Below are 17,866 nucleotides of genomic sequence, written 5' to 3'. Positions count from 1 at the left end.
AGGGAATGTGTCAAAGAGACAACAACCCGACCAAATAAAAAACAACAACAGAGGGTCACCAACAGGTCTTCAATGTAGCGAGAAATTCCCGCACCCGGAGGCGTCCCTCAGCTGGCCCCTAAACAAATATATACTAGTCCAGTGATAATGAACGCCATACTAATTTCCAAATTGTACACAAGAAACTAAAATTAAAATAATACAAGACTAACAAAGGCCAGAGGCTCCTGACTTGGGACAGGCGCAAAAATGCGGCGGGGTTAAACATGTTTGTGAGATCTCAACCCTCCCCCTATACCTCTAACCAATGTAGAAAAGTAAACGCATAACAATATTATAAACATTTATTTTAATTAAGTGAAAGGTCATTTAAGGATATTTGCATTTGAAAAAACATGCATTTTAAAATCAGAATTGATGGGGAAATGTCTACCTGAGTTTATAGAGCTTATGTAAGACAATTTTTACTGCAATCATTGAAGTCTGGAATATTTAAATCTGTAACAGGTTCCAATTAACTGCATTGATGTCAATTCATATAAAATTGCTTTCTTAGGTTTCATTATACAAAATCACAAAATCACAAGTTTATTTTTTTCAGGTGACTTTGGTATATCTAAGGTACTAGAAAGTACAATCGACTTGGCCAAGACAGTAGTTGGTACTCCGTCCTATCTTAGTCCAGAAGTTTGTCAAGAGCATCCTTATAGTTCTAAGTCAGATATCTGGGTAAGGAAATACTAAGGATATATGTAACATGATTTCCAAATTTGTTCTAGATCGTTATATGTTCATTGTTTGTTGTTTTTAAAATCTGTTGTAAAACATATGTTGAAGATACCAAAGGGATTATAAAACTCATAAGTTGAAGATAAACGGCAATGTCAAAATACAAAAACAAAACCAACAACATGCAGCACTCTGCAAAACACATCATAGGGAACTCATGACTGAGTAGCAGGAAGTAAAACCCAAGAATCATCTCAGCTGCTCTGGGAGAATAAGTAGAACCTGCAGCACATGTGGCATCCCTAGTGTTACCCAAACAAGTACATGTTCAGAGATCATTCTTACTCTTTCAAAGTTATATGAAAAATAATTATTTACAATTCACTCATGGAATTATGAAATGATATACATAAATAATACATTATGAATATAAAATTGATATTGCTTTTCTATCCCACATACATTTAGTTCTTGGATATTCAATAATACCTGATAGTTTCGACAAAAATTAAGGAGACACTGAATTTATAAAGAATAGGAGTAACAGGAGATGAAAGTCAATAAGACTGCAGTAATTTATCAATTAATCACAACTACAAACATTTTAAAACATTTATAAAAGATTAACAGTAAAGTTTCATATAAAGTGTATGATAGTTTGCTTGATTTAAGTTATTATTTTAAAGGCATAAAATTGTGTTTTGTAAACTTAGTAATATGCCCTGACATTTCTAATTATTTTTTTACAGGCATTAGGTTGTGTTTTATATGAGTTGTGTGCCCTTGAGCCTCCATTTGATGCCCAGAATTTAATCAGCTTATTTTTCAAGATAATCAAAGGAGAGTTTATTGTAAGTCATAGACATTTTACATAACATGGTAAATTTTGTGTTTGCAATAGCTAACAACTGAAATAGTATAAATAAGACAGTTGAGTTTAACATCAGAAGAAAGAAAGAACAAAAATTCACACAAAACCTTAGGGCACAATTAATAAAACAAAATACAAAAAACTATTTGAACATATGTCCACATACATTAAGGAAAAACTACTGGATATAGTTGAAAAAAAAATTTTTTGTCAAGAAAGAGAACTTTTGATGTCCAAATTTGTTTTTATGTTGTCATGCTGAGAATGGTAACCCAAATGTAAAATTAAAGAACAGGGATTTATTTCAAATTTATTCTGCAAATAACAGAAATTTTGACCAGATTATTGAATGAAAGAAGGGCTTCATGGGCTGTAGCTTTCTTTTTAACAGAGAATACCATCCAGATACTCTGAATCCTTGAATGAATTGGTACAAGCCATGCTAAAAACGAATCCAGAGGAAAGACCAAGGTAAAACTTATGAAAAAAGGCTAAGATAAAGCTAATATACAATATTTTTTTATTTACACCTTGAACTTGCACTGCATTTTAAAATGAAAATAAAAATTTATTGAAAAGGGATATGTGGGATATACATAATAAGACCACAATCAATAACAAATATAACCGAAAGAGATCTAGAGGGTAACAAGCAGTCTTCAACAATGGATAGGTGTCTAATGAGTCAAGCTCTAAAAAGTACGGAGTCTATGTTGTGTACAAGTTATCATTTTGTACAAAAAAATTGTACAAATTATAATTTGTATTTTGACTTTGTACAAATTGTAATTTGTACAAAAAGTGCCTGTACAAATTGTAATTTGTACAAAAATTGACTAAAATTCACTTATAACTTGTACAATAATTATAGTATGAATTTTGTTATAAAAAAGTTATTTTACACACTATAGAATTTTTTTTTCAATGATTTACTTTAACAAATTGTGACTTGGCTGGAGAGTTGTCTCATTTGCACCCATACCACATCTTCTTATATCTACATATTTACACAGTATAGAAATACACAGATGCAGAAGGAAATGTAATTGATTCTGATAGTACAATATAAATTGCCCCCAGTGACAATTCTGATAGAATAATAAAGAATTGGCCTCAGTGACAATTTTAATGACACTGACGTTGAAAAACACCTACCAGAACTTGTTACGGGGATATTGTAGGTAAACCATTTCTTCAGAATGTTTGTGCCTGCAACTGATCCTCTCAATATCTTTTGTGTAATTATTGAATCTTGAGAATTATAGTACCACATTTGAACAGCTGTATAGTCGCCGTCACTTAAAATTGGCACCATGTCTTTTGTCAAAATTTTCTTAAATATCGACCGCGTTTACTAAAGATCATGTTTTTCAATTAGCGGAATCAAATATCATTCCAAAAATCAACTACTGTTCTACCTTTTATTGTGTTTGCACTGTATAATCCTGACCTTTACATAATCCAAGATTATTTTGTATGGTGGAATCCGACATTGTTATTACCAGAAGTGTTGCCGTGGAGTTCCACATGCTCACCATTTTCTTGTGTCTCTCGGAGCTTTTCGTCATCTTTACTTAAAAAGCGCGGGAAATTGTATCATCAATGACAATGATATTTCCAGAGAGTAACAAATGTTATAGAATAAGGGACCCTCATAGAAACCAAGATGGCGGTTATACAATGTAAATAATCTTGAAAAATGTGAAGGTCAGGATTATACAGTGCAAACACAATAAAAGATAAGACAGTAGTGGATATTTGGACAGGATTTTACTTCCGCTAAAGTAAAAACATCATCTTGAGTAAATGCGGCTGATATTTAATTTTTTTTGGACAAAAAACATGGTGCCAATTTTACATGACGGCGACTATAGGATATTTAACAGGATATTTTCAGAGAAATTGAATTGAACCTGTTAAAGACACATCCCTATTTGCAGCAACTGTTTCTGAGCTGAGTTTCTGAGCTAGGGGAAGCAGTTATAAAGCTTTCTAGAACTTATGGAAAAGTTTTTTCATGTAAATAAAAAGGGGAAAGCAGCACTTCTTAATGTTAATTTTTAAAAGCAAAAGATGAAGTCCAGATGCGATAATTCACTCACATGATCAAACAAATAATGCAGACCTATTTTTCTGTGTTGTTGATAAGGTTTATTATGTGGTTGTATTTTGACAACACCCATACTGTTAATTATTGTACAAGTTATAAGTGAATTTTAGTTCAATTTTGTACAAATTGTACCTTGTACAGGCACTTTTTGTACAAAGTCAAAATACAACTTATAATTTGTACAATTTTTTGTACAAATTACTTATAATTTGTACAATTTTTTGTACAAATTCAATTTGTACAAAATGATAACTTGTACACAACATATTTAAGTCAGAAATAAATAAATCAGAAACTTTAATCAAAAGATCTAGTTTTCGTATATAGAATTATCATAAGGTGTTCATATCCATCTTGCAGTGGTCATCTGAATTTGACCTCATTTTCATTGGTCATTGATAAGTTTTATTGCTATTTTTTATTTTCAAGATATATTAATATTAATACATTTTCAGCGCAAGTCAGATTCTTAGTTTACCGTTTGTGAAGAAGCATTTGGCAGATTTCATAGAGGAAAAGCAATCATTACTACAGCAAAAATCCAGAGACTCCTCAAATGGATCCCTGATGAACCAATCAAATAACAGTATTAAACCAAAAGGAACTCCTAGAAGGTATGAGCCAATGTAATACCGGTAGCCAAATTTAAAAAAAAATAACAGTTAGGTTGATTATTTTTTTGTTTGCTAATAATCCTTGACTCTCAAAACTGGATGCATAAGAATTACCCTGTCCATCCATCTTTCTTTCTGTCAGTCTTGTAAGGACTCATTCTTGATGACTAGACAAATTTTGATGAAACTTTGCGTAGTTGTAGAATACTTTATCATGTGCCTAAAGAAATATAATCCTTGCCAACAAGTTTAAGGGAAGATAATATAATATACAATATTTCAATATTGGGTCATGGTTTCTGTAAGCACATCTCCACTTTTACAGCTAGAGGGATATTTATTAAACTTGACACAGTTGTAGAACTTTCCTTGAGAATATGTTTAAAGGAATATGATACAGGTTATGATACAGGCTTTAAGGGGAGATAATCATGTTTATTTACTTCAATGCTGCAATATGTGGGGATAGTCTCTCATAAGCACAACAGGGCTTCCAAAATGGTCATATATTCCGGTCATTTGTAAAATGTCCGGTAAAAGTCCGGCTAGGCAAAGCATGAAACAGTCATATACTTTTTAGGTTTCAAGGCTTTTTCGGTCATTTTAACATAATTCACGATCTTTTTGACCCAACCATTTGCCTTTAGACATCAACACATTTCCGGTCATAAATGTGACATGATGATTAATTATTATCAAAATATTACCTACTTCAAAACTTTATAATCTTAATCAAGGCTAATTATTAGTTGGACAGCTGAAATCTACCTGTTCAGGTGACAGGTGAACTATGTTCAGTACCGGACATCGTATAGATTGATTGGTTTATTCACAATTATTTTCTTACATTTTAGCACTTTGTATCTAATTGATTTAGTCCAAAAGATTAAAATTATAAGAAATAAATTTATCAACATGAATGATTTGATGAAAAATTTAAAAAGGTTTTAAATGAAAAATCGTCAGAACTACGTCGTATGAACTAGAACACGTGTGCGCATGTGCACAGGTGGGAAATTTAATTATGCATCCTATATTTCTTCAAAAATGCTAAAATTATCATTGATACCTGTATCTAACGTTCATTTCAAGTATTTTGTTGAAGAAATAACTCGGAAAAGAGAGTCGTGCTTTGTAAACGTACACGGATTTTACGTATCCGTTTATGGTCCATGTATTACCATTGTCAAGTCAACATCCGGTTAGAAACGAAAGTTAAGTTTTTGACAATGTCATTTTGCACAAATAAAGAGTCTAAGGCAGATATGAGCACGCTGATGTGCACACTTTGAATGATGCACTGCCAATTTAACAGTTTACATCCAAACATCAAATTCATATCATATCAAAGTAAAGTTTAAAATTGTTTTTTTTTAATGTAATGTCAATCATTGGAATGGCCATCTGATTACCATAATTGCCTTTTGTGAGTAAGTCTTAAGGGATTAAAATCGGGGTCAGATATAAAATGTCCAGCTGGCTCAATTATTTTTTGGAAGCCCTGGCCTGAAGCACAACTCCTTTTAAACAGAAGGATATTAATACACAGTTGTAGAACACTTCCTGATGTTTTGTATAAAAGATTTTTATCCGTCAAAACATGCTTATACAGAGATATATGAACCTCATTATTGCAATATGTATGTGCATTTTCACTTAAATGGATGAACGAATAATTATGAATATTTTAGAAACTACATGAGAATGTTCATAAAGGCATATTAATTCTGTCCTATGAAAGAGGCTAATATCACCTCGTGTTAAAAGGCATAAATATGTTTAGAGAAAAATCACACAAAGAAAAGTCTATGAATATTTTATGTTTCATTTATCTAAATTGGAGTTTACCTTTTGGACCAATTTTTTTGCAATTAAATAAACTAAAGATCGTTTAGTGGTAGTTTATGAACAATGTATAGACTATATTCTATGATTACAGTGGTAACACCAGTATGAACCATCAGTTCCTTAAAGTAAGTCCTGCCATTAAACGTAAAGTTAGTCTGTCAATGTATAGACTATATTCTATGATTACAGTGGTAACACCAGTATGAACCATCAGTTCCTTAAAGTAAGTCCTGCCATTAAACGTAAAGTTAGTCCGTCAATGTATAGACTATATTCTATGATTACAGTGGTAACACCAGTATGAACCATCAGTTCCTTAAAGTAAGCCCTGCCATTAAACGTAAAGTTAGTCCGTCAATGTATAGACTATATTCTATGATTACAGTGGTAACACCAGTATGAACCATCAGGTCCTTAAAGTAAGTCCTGCCATTAAACGTAAAGTTAGTCTGTCAATGTATAGACTATATTCTATGATTACAGTGGTAACACAAGTATGAACCATCAGTTCCTTAAAGTAAGTCCTGCCATTAAACGTAAAGTAAGTCCGTCAATGTATAGACTATATTCTATGATTACAGTGGTAACACCAGTATGAACCATCAGTTCCTTAAAGTAAGCCCTGCCATTAAACGTAAAGTTAGTCCGTCAATGTATAGACTATATTCTATGATTACAGTGGTAACACCAGTATGAACCATCAGTTCCTTAAAGTAAGCCCTGCCATTAAACGTAAAGTTAGTCTGTCAATGTATAGAATATATTCTATGATTACAGTGGTAACACCAGTATGAACCATCAGTTCCTTAAAGTAAGCCCTGCCATTAAACGTAAAGTTAGTCCGTCCAGATCTCCTCAGCAGAAAGATAGTGGGCTTAGTGTGGACAAATCAGATGAAGGTATGTATAAAAAAAATTTATATAGAATACAAAGTCAAAGAATATATATATCAACATTGTCAAAGGAAAATGAAATAGATGTAAAGACTAACTACACGGCTCTAAAAAAACACCACACACACATAACAAAAATTAACCAATACAAACCTTTGCAAAGCTAGATGTGAGCTTTGATGCTCTGATAGGTTACTTCAGGCTTGTATAGTCCACTGTTCTTATTCAAAATTTAACCTGCCAAACAGAGTGCAGGCTATCGAGTACAATAAGCCAAAAATAAGGGAGAAAAATTTGATTTTGCAAGGTTTGTTTACATTCTTTGTAAATGAAATTGTATAGGGCACTTTTATCATTTTAAGACTAATTATTTTACCTAAAGCGTCTGATGGTAATATACATTTGATTTGTTGTTTTTTAGATCTCCATGACAACAAACCTGAGGCAGACAACATGTCAGACTATTCTGATGATTTTGATGAAGTGTCAGATGAGGAAGGTAGGTAACTAACAGTTTCAAATAAAACAAGTTTTCATTTCAGATCTAGAATAGCAGGAGGGGGGATTATAAATTCCAATATCAGATTGGAAAAAGATGTTGATTTGGGTAATTGATGCTCACCCACAAGATGTTGCATTCATGTTTGGTTAAATCAGGTTAAGTTACAAAATAAAATTTATTTATTGTCACTATACTGGAGTTTTATTATGCATGCCCCCATTTTACATAGGATTTGATTCTAACAAGTGCCATTGTATATAAAATGTAAAAAAAAATTAATTATACCCTCAACACATGCTGATACTTGTTTTTATACTGGTCTTCTAAAAGGGGCCCAAATAAGTATTTTTCTAGTTTCCAGACAATAACTTGTGGAACGATGTATGGATCTCTCTGAAATTATACCACAAAAGGAGTGTAAGGATTAGCTTAAGGGGGTTATGGCTCAAACCGTTTAGGAATAAGGGCAAATAAGGGGGGAAAACAAGGGTGTCCTGGTCAATGGACAATAAACATAATTCAAAAGCAGTGTAAGCCAGTAAGGAAGGTAATCAAGCACAGCATTTTGAATTACCTCTCTTACACTGTAGTTAAATTATGTATAAAGAAATTTTGTATTGTCTTGAGGTGATTAGCTGTTTAATAGTAACTTTATTTTTAGAAGTTACTATTAAAAACGCTGATTAAGTATATTAATTCTAGCCATGATTATGTATGTCATTTATTATTTTATGACTTCTAATTTGTAAATTTTTTAAAAGTTTCTAAATTGGTAATTATGGTTGCAAAGTCCATTAGAAATTTGAACTGAGATAATGACCTTATCTCTTTGGAAAAAAAGGGAGGAGGGGGTTAAAAAGCAATCTGTAGACTTTTACGGTTGACTCAGGGCTCATTCCCTCACGTCAACCGTTTTATTCTAAACATTCAGCAACATCTCAGATTCTTATGATTGTCTTGCTATAAAAGGTAAAAACAGGCAAAAGGATTGAACATAAACAACTTTCCTGTAATGTTCTTCTCATAATCTTCGTGTTTGATTTTTCCCTTGACTTATATGCGTGTTTTTAACAACACGGAAAATCAGAATTAAGCAGTATTTATATTTAGTGTTTTTATAAATTTAGAAACACGTCACAGGGAATTCCCCAGTTTTGATAAATGCGAGAGTTCTTTGAATTCCGATAATTCTATTTCTGTCATATAAGAACTGAAGTGGAGTTTTCTATATTTTACCGTTATGAAACTGATACTGTACTCTCATAAAGAAATTGAGACTCATTCATCATATCCTAAATTAGATAAACGTTCTTGTTCCAAATCGCACGTCGCAGGTTTGTTTATGTATTAATGCGCATGCGTATAGTTTTCTTGATTTCAAGGGGTATCAGATTGAGTGGTTGTTCTGGATTCCCCGCTTATTAATTAATTTGAAACTCATTGGATTCTTTCTATGTCTGCCTGCTATTGAGGGTTTAATATTGTTGTTGCATAATTTAAAATCATATGCATCATTTAAATAAAAATCAATGAAGTTTTACCTATAACACCCCTTTAGCCGAAATGGAGTCTTCCATATTATCGTTTCTAGTTGTCTCCCTTTCAGAAGTATTTTCTGTCAAAATCGTCAAGAAAAATTAACTCATTAGATGTCAATAAACGTCATATTATATTAAGAACGATCTCAATTTAAACAGAGGAGTGTGTACGGAAGGATTCAATTTCATGCCCACTAACCCAAAGGAAATTAATAATTAAAGGGTTAGAAATGGGGTTCCTCCTAGAATTAAAGGTGATAAGATACGAAGTGAATAGTCCGAGATTACTGGGTACAAGTCAAATCGGCACCTGGTCAAATCGGCACCCATAGAAAAAGTCAAATCGGCACCTGGTTAAATCGGCATCTAGTCAAATCGGCACCTATTTAAAAATCAATTCGGCACCTATTTAAAAGTCAATTCGGCATCCAATAATATTTGATATAATATATGGGACTGGGAAATGGGGTTCCTCCTAGAATTAAAGGTGATAAGATACGAGGTGAATAGTCGGTACAAGTCAAATCGGCACCTGGTTAAATCGGCATCTAGTCAAATCGGCACCTATTTAAAATTCAATTCGGCATCCAATAATACTTGATATAATATATGGGACTGGGACTATTTAAGTTTGTAATTTAAGTATACTAGCATAAAAGTCCCCCACGGTCCCAGCTTATCTGGCAAATCAGCCGTCGGACATCAGAGTAATCTCGAACTATGAAGTGAAATACCTTCTCTCTCTCTCTCAGTGACTGCTGTGGAAAGTAAACTTGGAATTGATAGCACACAAATAAACACAATAAGTACATTGCTCGTACACTTGTATCCAGGATTAGCTATTTTTAAAGTTGAGTGACTATTCAGATTTATATTACCTTTGCATGTGCAGTTGAATTAGTTTTGAAAGTAATACTATCCAGCTGTACCAGGCCTTGCGGTCATAAAACTTTCGAGTCAGTTTTTTTGTACTCATACTCGAAAATCAACCAATGAAATTGCTTGATTTCTTGTTTTGAGCATGATTTTTGTGCTCCAAGCACTGAGCAAAGTTTTTTGTCTTCAAGGCCATAGTCCAAATAATTATCCTTGGATCAATTTTTTCCTCTTTGATCTTTTCTATTTTGGCCAAATCTCACGAATTTGCTTAATGAAAAGTTGGCAGAACTGCTATACATGTGTCAATGAAAACTATATGGCAATCGTATCCCTCAGAGCATTCTGCTCTTTGATTTTTTTTTTTGGGGGGGGGGGTCAAATCGCAACATAAAATATAAATTCAAATCATATAACCAATTCTAAGTTCTTTGACTACAGTTATTCTGTGTCAGAAACCTATTATGTGTCAAATATTTAATTACAATCCAAATTCAGACCTGTATCAAGCATGAATATTGTGTACACTTTTGCCCCAACTGTTCAGGGTTGGACCTCTGCTGTTGTATCCAGCTGCGCTCTACAAAGCAATTTACCTTAATAAAATTTATATATCATACTTCTTCCTTACAGAAAACAAAAGTAAATGTTCTGATCAGGAGGATGAGTATGATGATGATTTTGAAGAATATGATTCAAGTGAGGTATGATTCTTTAATGAATAGATAATCACAATTGTCCAATTTTTCACAGTGAAGTAAGTATATGTTCTTTTCATATTATTAGTTACATATTGTGCTAGTGACATAATACGGAATATATGGGGTCAGTAAATTTACTGACCCCATATATACCGTATTAGGTCACTAGCACACTATGTAACGAATTTATCTTACCAACTATTTTTACGTGTGAAATTTAGACCTATCAAAATGAACAAGTCCTCAATACTGTTAGCATTAAGAAACTACTTCCATTGATCCAACAAAAACAGATACCAACAATAACAACTTGTGAGGGTTAAATGTCATCAATTTCTTCGTCTGTTGAAACCTTTACAATTTTTTTCTCAGTACCGTTTTGTTTTTATTAAGGGACTTAACACCACTACTAACCGTGTATGAAATAAGCCCCTCCTCCCTACTACCTTATATGGAATATAAAGGGACGTAAATCCACTACTAACTGTGTATGAGATAGGCCCTGCCTACCTACTAACCTAATATCAAATATACACGGTCTCCACGAGGGCGCTTTTAACCAATCACATTCCTAGAAATGTATAGGAGGTAAGATAAATCTTATGATGGTATGTTACTAAACCCCTAACGGGATGGATTGTGCCTGATATTCATATGATGAAATCATAGTCTTTCAATTAGTTAAATTGAAGTCTAGAGCTGGCATGTCAGTTAACTGCTAGTAGTCTGTTGTTATTTATGTATTATTGTCATTTTGTTTATTTTCTTTGGTTACATCTTCTGACATCAGACTCAGACTTCTCTTGATCTGAATTTTAAATGTGCGTATTGTTATGCGTTTACTTTTCTACATTGGCTAGAGGTATAGGGGGAGGGTTGAGATCTTATAAACATGTTTAACCCCGCTGCATTTTTGCGCCTGTCCCAAGTCAGGAGCCTCTGGCCTTTGTGGCGAAATCAGACTAACACGGAATCCTTTAATATTTTTAATCCAAATAACTAACAGTTATTTACAGTATGTACAGTTAATAAATACCACATTAAAATAATCCGTCTTTTCTTTCTAGTTCAACTAATATTACTTCTTTACTTCTATTACTACTATTTTAACAATGATAATAATCCATAAAAACCCTTAACTTATATACTAAAATCATAAGAACATTCTAAATCTAGAACAAACTATAATTAACTAGAGAAATGGGAAATAATCTATTTTTAGTAACAGGGTAAATTCCGGAATTTGCCAACACTTTCTTGAACATAAATATACACAAGTACTTTCACTATTCATCTAGAATATTCTAGTATTCATTTACTATAATTGAAATAACAATGTAATTTTATATACACAATGTCAAAATAAAAGTCCAATGTCTTTATAATTGCATACTTTCGCAACAGCCTTTGTTAGTCTTGTATTATTTTAATTTTAGTTTCTTGTGTACAATTTGGAAATTATAAATAAAGAGCTGCTGAACCAACGCCCTCTTATGTTTTGTGCTGTTAGAGTTCCCTTAAGTGGATACCAGATGGTATGCAGGGTTGTCAGATAAAAAAATCAAATACCTCTACATTGACAACAACACTTAAGTAAACTGCATCTTTTATTGTCGACATGTTTCGCCGATTAGATCGGCTTCATCAGGACAAAGTATACAAAATTACAAAATTAGAACCCCTGAAGTACAAAAAAATGGTATCATGTACTTATATGAAGAACAAACAGAGGACTACATTCCTACAACAGGACGGCCAATATATCAAGATTTATATGTACCATCATTCTGTGCCATCAGAAAATTAATTGTAAAATTATTTTAGTGTGAAAACTTAAAAAGGATCTTTCAAAAGTACCGATAAATGGATATGACACAAAACAGCCAAGATAGATTTCCAGTACTATTTAAAACCTGCAGGAAATTAAAGTTAAAAGAAGTAAGATACAAAGAACATAAATCCTTCCCACCACCATTTCCAGTTCAACCAACATTGCCAAGAAATTTTGCGACAGTAAACCACTTTACGGCATTCCCGACGTGATTGGAAGTAGTACCTCCGGCCAAAGGGAACCCAGTCGAAGTGGTAGGGGTGTGCTCTATAAGTGTTGTCCAAATTAGGAAGAAACTTTATAAAACTGTACACTGACATTGTACTTACATTCATGTTACACAAATTTAATTTCTATTTAAAAACACATTTTAGTTATACACTTACCATTATAATAGTTTACAACCATTTTAAAGTTGAAGACAATTTCGAAAAATTATAGATTAACTCTAAATTTAGTAACTTCATTTGCATTGTACTATGTTTGATTCATTTTCTGTTCAACATTACATAATGATATAGAGTATCCCATAGCAACGTCAACAATGGACAATTATGACGTCACATACATGATACTATTTTTTTGTACTTCAGGGGTTCTAATTTTGTATACTTTGTCCTGATGAAGCCGATCTAATCGGCGAAACATGTCGACAATAAAAGATGTTGTCAATGTAGCGGAATTTGGAAATTAGTATGGTGTTCATTATCACTGAACTAGTATATATTTGTTTAGGGGCCAGCTGAAGGATGCCTCCGGGTGCAGGAATTTCTCGCTACATTGAAGACCTGTTGGTGACCTTCTGCTGTTGTTTTTTCTATGGTCAGGTTGTTGTCTCTTTGACACATTCCCCATTTCCATTCTCAATTTTATTTATAATACAGTTTTCACCAAGTAATTTTTTTTCCTTCTGATGCTCTTCATTGCTTTCATGACTGGCAGATTACTGTCTTTATTTTTTTGTATATAAAATAGTTTAAAAGGAATATATCTTAACACTAAATGCCAAATGTACTTTACTTCTAAGTACATTTCAAAAAAGTAAATTTACTCCTTACACTATAGGAACTAGATGAGTTAGTGAACCAAGCTAAAGAAGTACAGGAGATAGAGGTTGAGGAGGACTTCTTCGCTGACAGTCAGAACCTAGAATCTATCAAGAAACAGACTGTCATATTCAGGAGGTAAACTCAATATTTAAGGTCACACTAACTAATGTTTTAGTTCTTCTGTCATTTTAGTTTATGTTTAGCCTAAGCAAAGCAAAATGGATACTCTTCAAAAGAAATCTTAACAAAAAGATTGCATTATCAATGATTGAATTTTCATAATATAATTGGGGAATACCTTCCATTAGGATAAATTTTCATCTTGAGGAAGGTTAAGGTAGATTGTGGGTCTAAGTTATAATCCATAGATTTTGTTAATAATTTGCCAAAATGTAGTTTAAATCATGCTTTTTATACGACCGCAAAAATTTTATTTTAATTTTTTGGTCGTATATTGCTATCACGTTGGCGTCGTCGTCCTGCGTCGTCGTCGTTGTCGTCCGAATACTTTTAGTTTTCGCACTCTAACTTTAGTAAAAGTGAATAGAAATCAATGAAATTTTAACACAAGGTTTATGACCACAAAAGGAAGGTTGGGATTGATTTTGGGAGTTTTGGTCCCAACATTTTAGGAAATAAGGGCCAAAAAAGGGCCCAAATAAGCATTATTCTTGGTTTTCCCACAATAACTTTAGTATAAGTAAATAGAAATCAATGAAATTTTAACACAAGGTTTATGACCACAAAAGGAAGGTTGGGATTGATTTTGGGAGTTTTGGTCCCAACATTTAAGGAATTAGGGGCCAAAAAGGGCCCAAATAAGCATTTTCTTGGTTTTCGCACTATAACTTTAGTTTAAGTGAATAGAAATCTATGAAATTTTGACACAAGGTTTATGACCACAAAAGGAAGGTTGGGATTGATTTTGGGAGTTTTGGTTCCAACAGTTTAGGAATTAAGGGCCAAAAAAGGGCCCAAATAAGCATTATTCTTGGTTTTCGCACAATAACTTTAGTATAAGTAAATATAAATCAATGAAATAAAAACACAAGGTTTATGACCACAAAAGGAAGGTTGGGATTGATTTTTGGAGTTGAGGTCACGACAGTTTATGAATTAGGGGCCAAAAAGGGGCCCAAATAAGCATTATTTTTGGTTTTTGCACCATAACTTTAGTATAAGTAAATAGAAATCTATGAAATTTAAACACAAGGTTTATGACCATAAAAGGAAGGTTGGGATTGATTTTGGGAGTTTTGGTCCTAACAGTTTAGGAATAAGGGGCCCAAAGGGTCCAAAATTGAACTTTGTGTGATTTCATCAAAAATTGAATAATTCGGGTTCTTTGATATGCCGAATCTAACTATGTATGTAGATTCTTAATTTTTGGTCCCGTTTTCAAATTGGTCTACATTAAGGTCCAAAGGGTCCAAAATTAAACTTAGTTTGATTTTAACAAAAATTGAATCCTTGGGGGTTCTTTGATATGCTGAATTTAAAAATGTACTTAGATTTTTAATTATTGGCCTAGTTTTCAAGTTGGTCCAAATGGGGGTCCAAAATTAAACTTTGTTTGATTTCATCAAAAATTGAATTAATGGGTTCTTTGATATGCCAAATCTAACTGTGTATGTAGATTCTTAATCTTTGGTCCAGTTTTCAAATTGGTCTACATTAAGGTCCAAAGGGTCTAAAATTAAACTAAGTTTGATTTTAACAAAAATTAAATTCTTGGGGTTATTTGATATGCTTTATCTAAATATGTATTTTGATTTTTGATTATGGGCCCAGTTTTCAAGTTGGTCCAAATCAGGATTCCATATCAAGTATTGTGCAATAGCAAGAAATTTTCAATTGCCCAGTATTGCACAATAGCAAGAAATATCTAATTGCACAATATTGTGCAATAGCAATTAATTTTCAATTGGAGTTATCTTTCTTTGTATAGAATAGTAGTTGATAATATATGTTGGAAATTTGCCAGACATGACTATGATGTCATTTTCTATTTTTATTTGCCAATAACTTTATGTAAATAACTTCATTGGAAATTTGCCAATATAAAATGTTGCTGATGAAGCTTTTTTTCCTTATCTTATCTAAAATGTTTTTAGATAATGTATGTTGGACATTTGCCAGACATGACTATGATGTCATTTTCTATTTTTATTTGCCAATAACTTTATGTAAATAACTTCATTGGAAATTTGCCAATATAAAATGTTGCTGATGAAGTTTTTTTTTATTGTTTTATACAATAAACAATGTATATTCACTTTTACTACCAACCAATCTTTACCATTCAGTGATAACAAGCACTTTATTTTACATTTTAATATTTTATGATGTATTTCAAAGAGTAGTTATTGTTGCAAACTCCATTAGAAATTTGAATTGATATCAGTTTTGGAAAAACGGGGAGGTGAAAAAAAGGGGGGGTTTAAAATTTTCTCATTTCAGATTTCATAAATAAAAAGAAAATTTCTTCAAACATTTTTTTGAGAGGATTAATATTCAACAGCATAGTGAATTGTTCAAAGGCAAAAAAAAACTTTTTAAGTTCATTAGACCACATTCATTCTGTGTCAGAAACCTATGCTGTGTCAACTATTTAATTTTAGATTTAAAAAGTTTGAAGAAGAAATCTTTAATTGATTTGTAAAATCTTGACATTTGTTTTGTGTAAAAAAAAACCATGTAATGTCAAAAATTTGATCACAATCCAAATTCAGAGCTGTATCACGCTTGAATGTTTTGTCCATACTTGCCCCAACTGTTCAGGGTTCGACCTCTGCGGTCGTATAAAGCTGCACCCTGCGGAGCACCTGGTTTTTATTGTTTTATACAATAAACAATGTATATTCACTTTTACTACCAACCAATCTTTACCATTCAGTGATATCAAGCACTTTATTTTACATTTTAATATTTTATGATGTATTTAAAAGAGTAGTTATTGTTGCAAACACCATTAGAAATTTGAATTGATATCAGTTTTGGAAAAAGGGAACGGGGATGTGAAAAAAAAGGGGGGGGTTAAATTTTTCTCATTTCAGATTTCATAAATAAAAAGAAAATTTCTTCAAACATTTTTTTGAGAGGATTAATATTCAACAGCATAGTGAATTGCTCAAAGGCAAAAAAAAAACTTTTAAGTTCATTAGACCACATTCGTTCTGTGTCAGAAACCTATGCTGTGTCATAATCAACTATTTAATTTTAGATTTAAAAAGTTTGAAGAAGAAATCTTTAATTGATTTGTAAAATCTTGACATTTGTTTTGTGTAAAAAAAAACCATGTAATGTCAAAAATTTGATCACAATCCAAATTCAGTCAGAGCTGTATCACGCTTGAATGTTTTGTCCATACTTGCCCCAACTGTTCAGGGTTCACCCTCTGCAGTCGTATAAAGCTGCGCTCTGCGGAGCACCTGGTTTAAAAACAATTATAAAAAGAATGGGTCACAGGGATTATTTTCATGCATGATTGTTTTCTAGTCTTTCAAAATCCAAGATGGAGGAAGACACCTTATGAAATATGTTCTTTATTGAACATTTCCTTCAATTATCAACTATTGTATGGAATTAAAATAATTGTTAGGTAACCTACATAATATTGATTTTGTAGTGCATACAATATATTATTGAAAACAACTTCAGTATACATAACTAGCATCAATCCAGGGGTTTATCCGAGTATTTTGGGAAAAAGGACCCTGGCCAGTTTTGGGAATTTTTTAACGCGGTTTTCAATGAAATTGGGAAAAACAACCAATATACCGGATGTTAGTTTTAATGTGTTTTGTTCATTAAATTTTGTTTTGTTGGTGAAAATAAAGTAAGGACTACCTACACCTTCTTTGTTTTTAAATATAACAACATGGCTTTAAAGTTAATTTGAGTATCAAAATAATGAGTTCTAACTTCTTAAAGGACTGTTACATTTTTTTTTCTTTTGACATGAAAATTTGTGAACTAAAATATTTTGAGTTCTGTATAAAATATATCCCGTTTCTATTTAATTTTGTGATCATTTGGGAATTTTAATCCCAAAATTTGGAAAAATGTAGGTTTTTTGCCGTTGGGAATGGGTCCGAAAACCGGACCCTGTGGAATGCTAGAAAAATTCATGCAATCAGTTTGTTTTAATGAGTGTTTGCTCAGTATTAGCTCAATTGTAGCAAAACATGTAGTTATAAAAATACCGAAAGAAGAGTTTTATAAAGATAGTAACACTCTTAAGAGGTACAAAATAATGAAAGCTTACTCAGTTGTTAGTGATAAATCGTCTACCTTATCTTTTT

General features: G+C 32.3%; 1 protein-coding gene across 1 annotated transcript in view; it reads left to right on the top strand.

Moving 5' to 3' along the window:
* The window catches only part of LOC139483436 (calpain-9-like), a 63,995-nt gene that overhangs the window by 14,451 nt on the left and 31,678 nt on the right, over window positions 1-17,866 (top strand). Inside the window, exons 9-16 of the mRNA XM_071267458.1 lie at window positions 602-729; window positions 1,479-1,580; window positions 1,992-2,071; window positions 4,166-4,324; window positions 6,950-7,071; window positions 7,487-7,564; window positions 10,615-10,685; window positions 13,579-13,697. Of these exons, the coding sequence (XP_071123559.1) occupies window positions 602-729; window positions 1,479-1,580; window positions 1,992-2,071; window positions 4,166-4,324; window positions 6,950-7,071; window positions 7,487-7,564; window positions 10,615-10,685; window positions 13,579-13,697 (859 nt within the window). The remainder of the gene's footprint in view (window positions 1-601; window positions 730-1,478; window positions 1,581-1,991; window positions 2,072-4,165; window positions 4,325-6,949; window positions 7,072-7,486; window positions 7,565-10,614; window positions 10,686-13,578; window positions 13,698-17,866) is intronic.

This window comes from Mytilus edulis, chromosome 7, assembly GCF_963676685.1.
Source record: "Mytilus edulis chromosome 7, xbMytEdul2.2, whole genome shotgun sequence".
Taxonomy (NCBI): Eukaryota; Metazoa; Mollusca; class Bivalvia; order Mytilida; family Mytilidae; genus Mytilus; species Mytilus edulis.
This window is presented reverse-complemented; position numbering and strand designations above follow the sequence as displayed.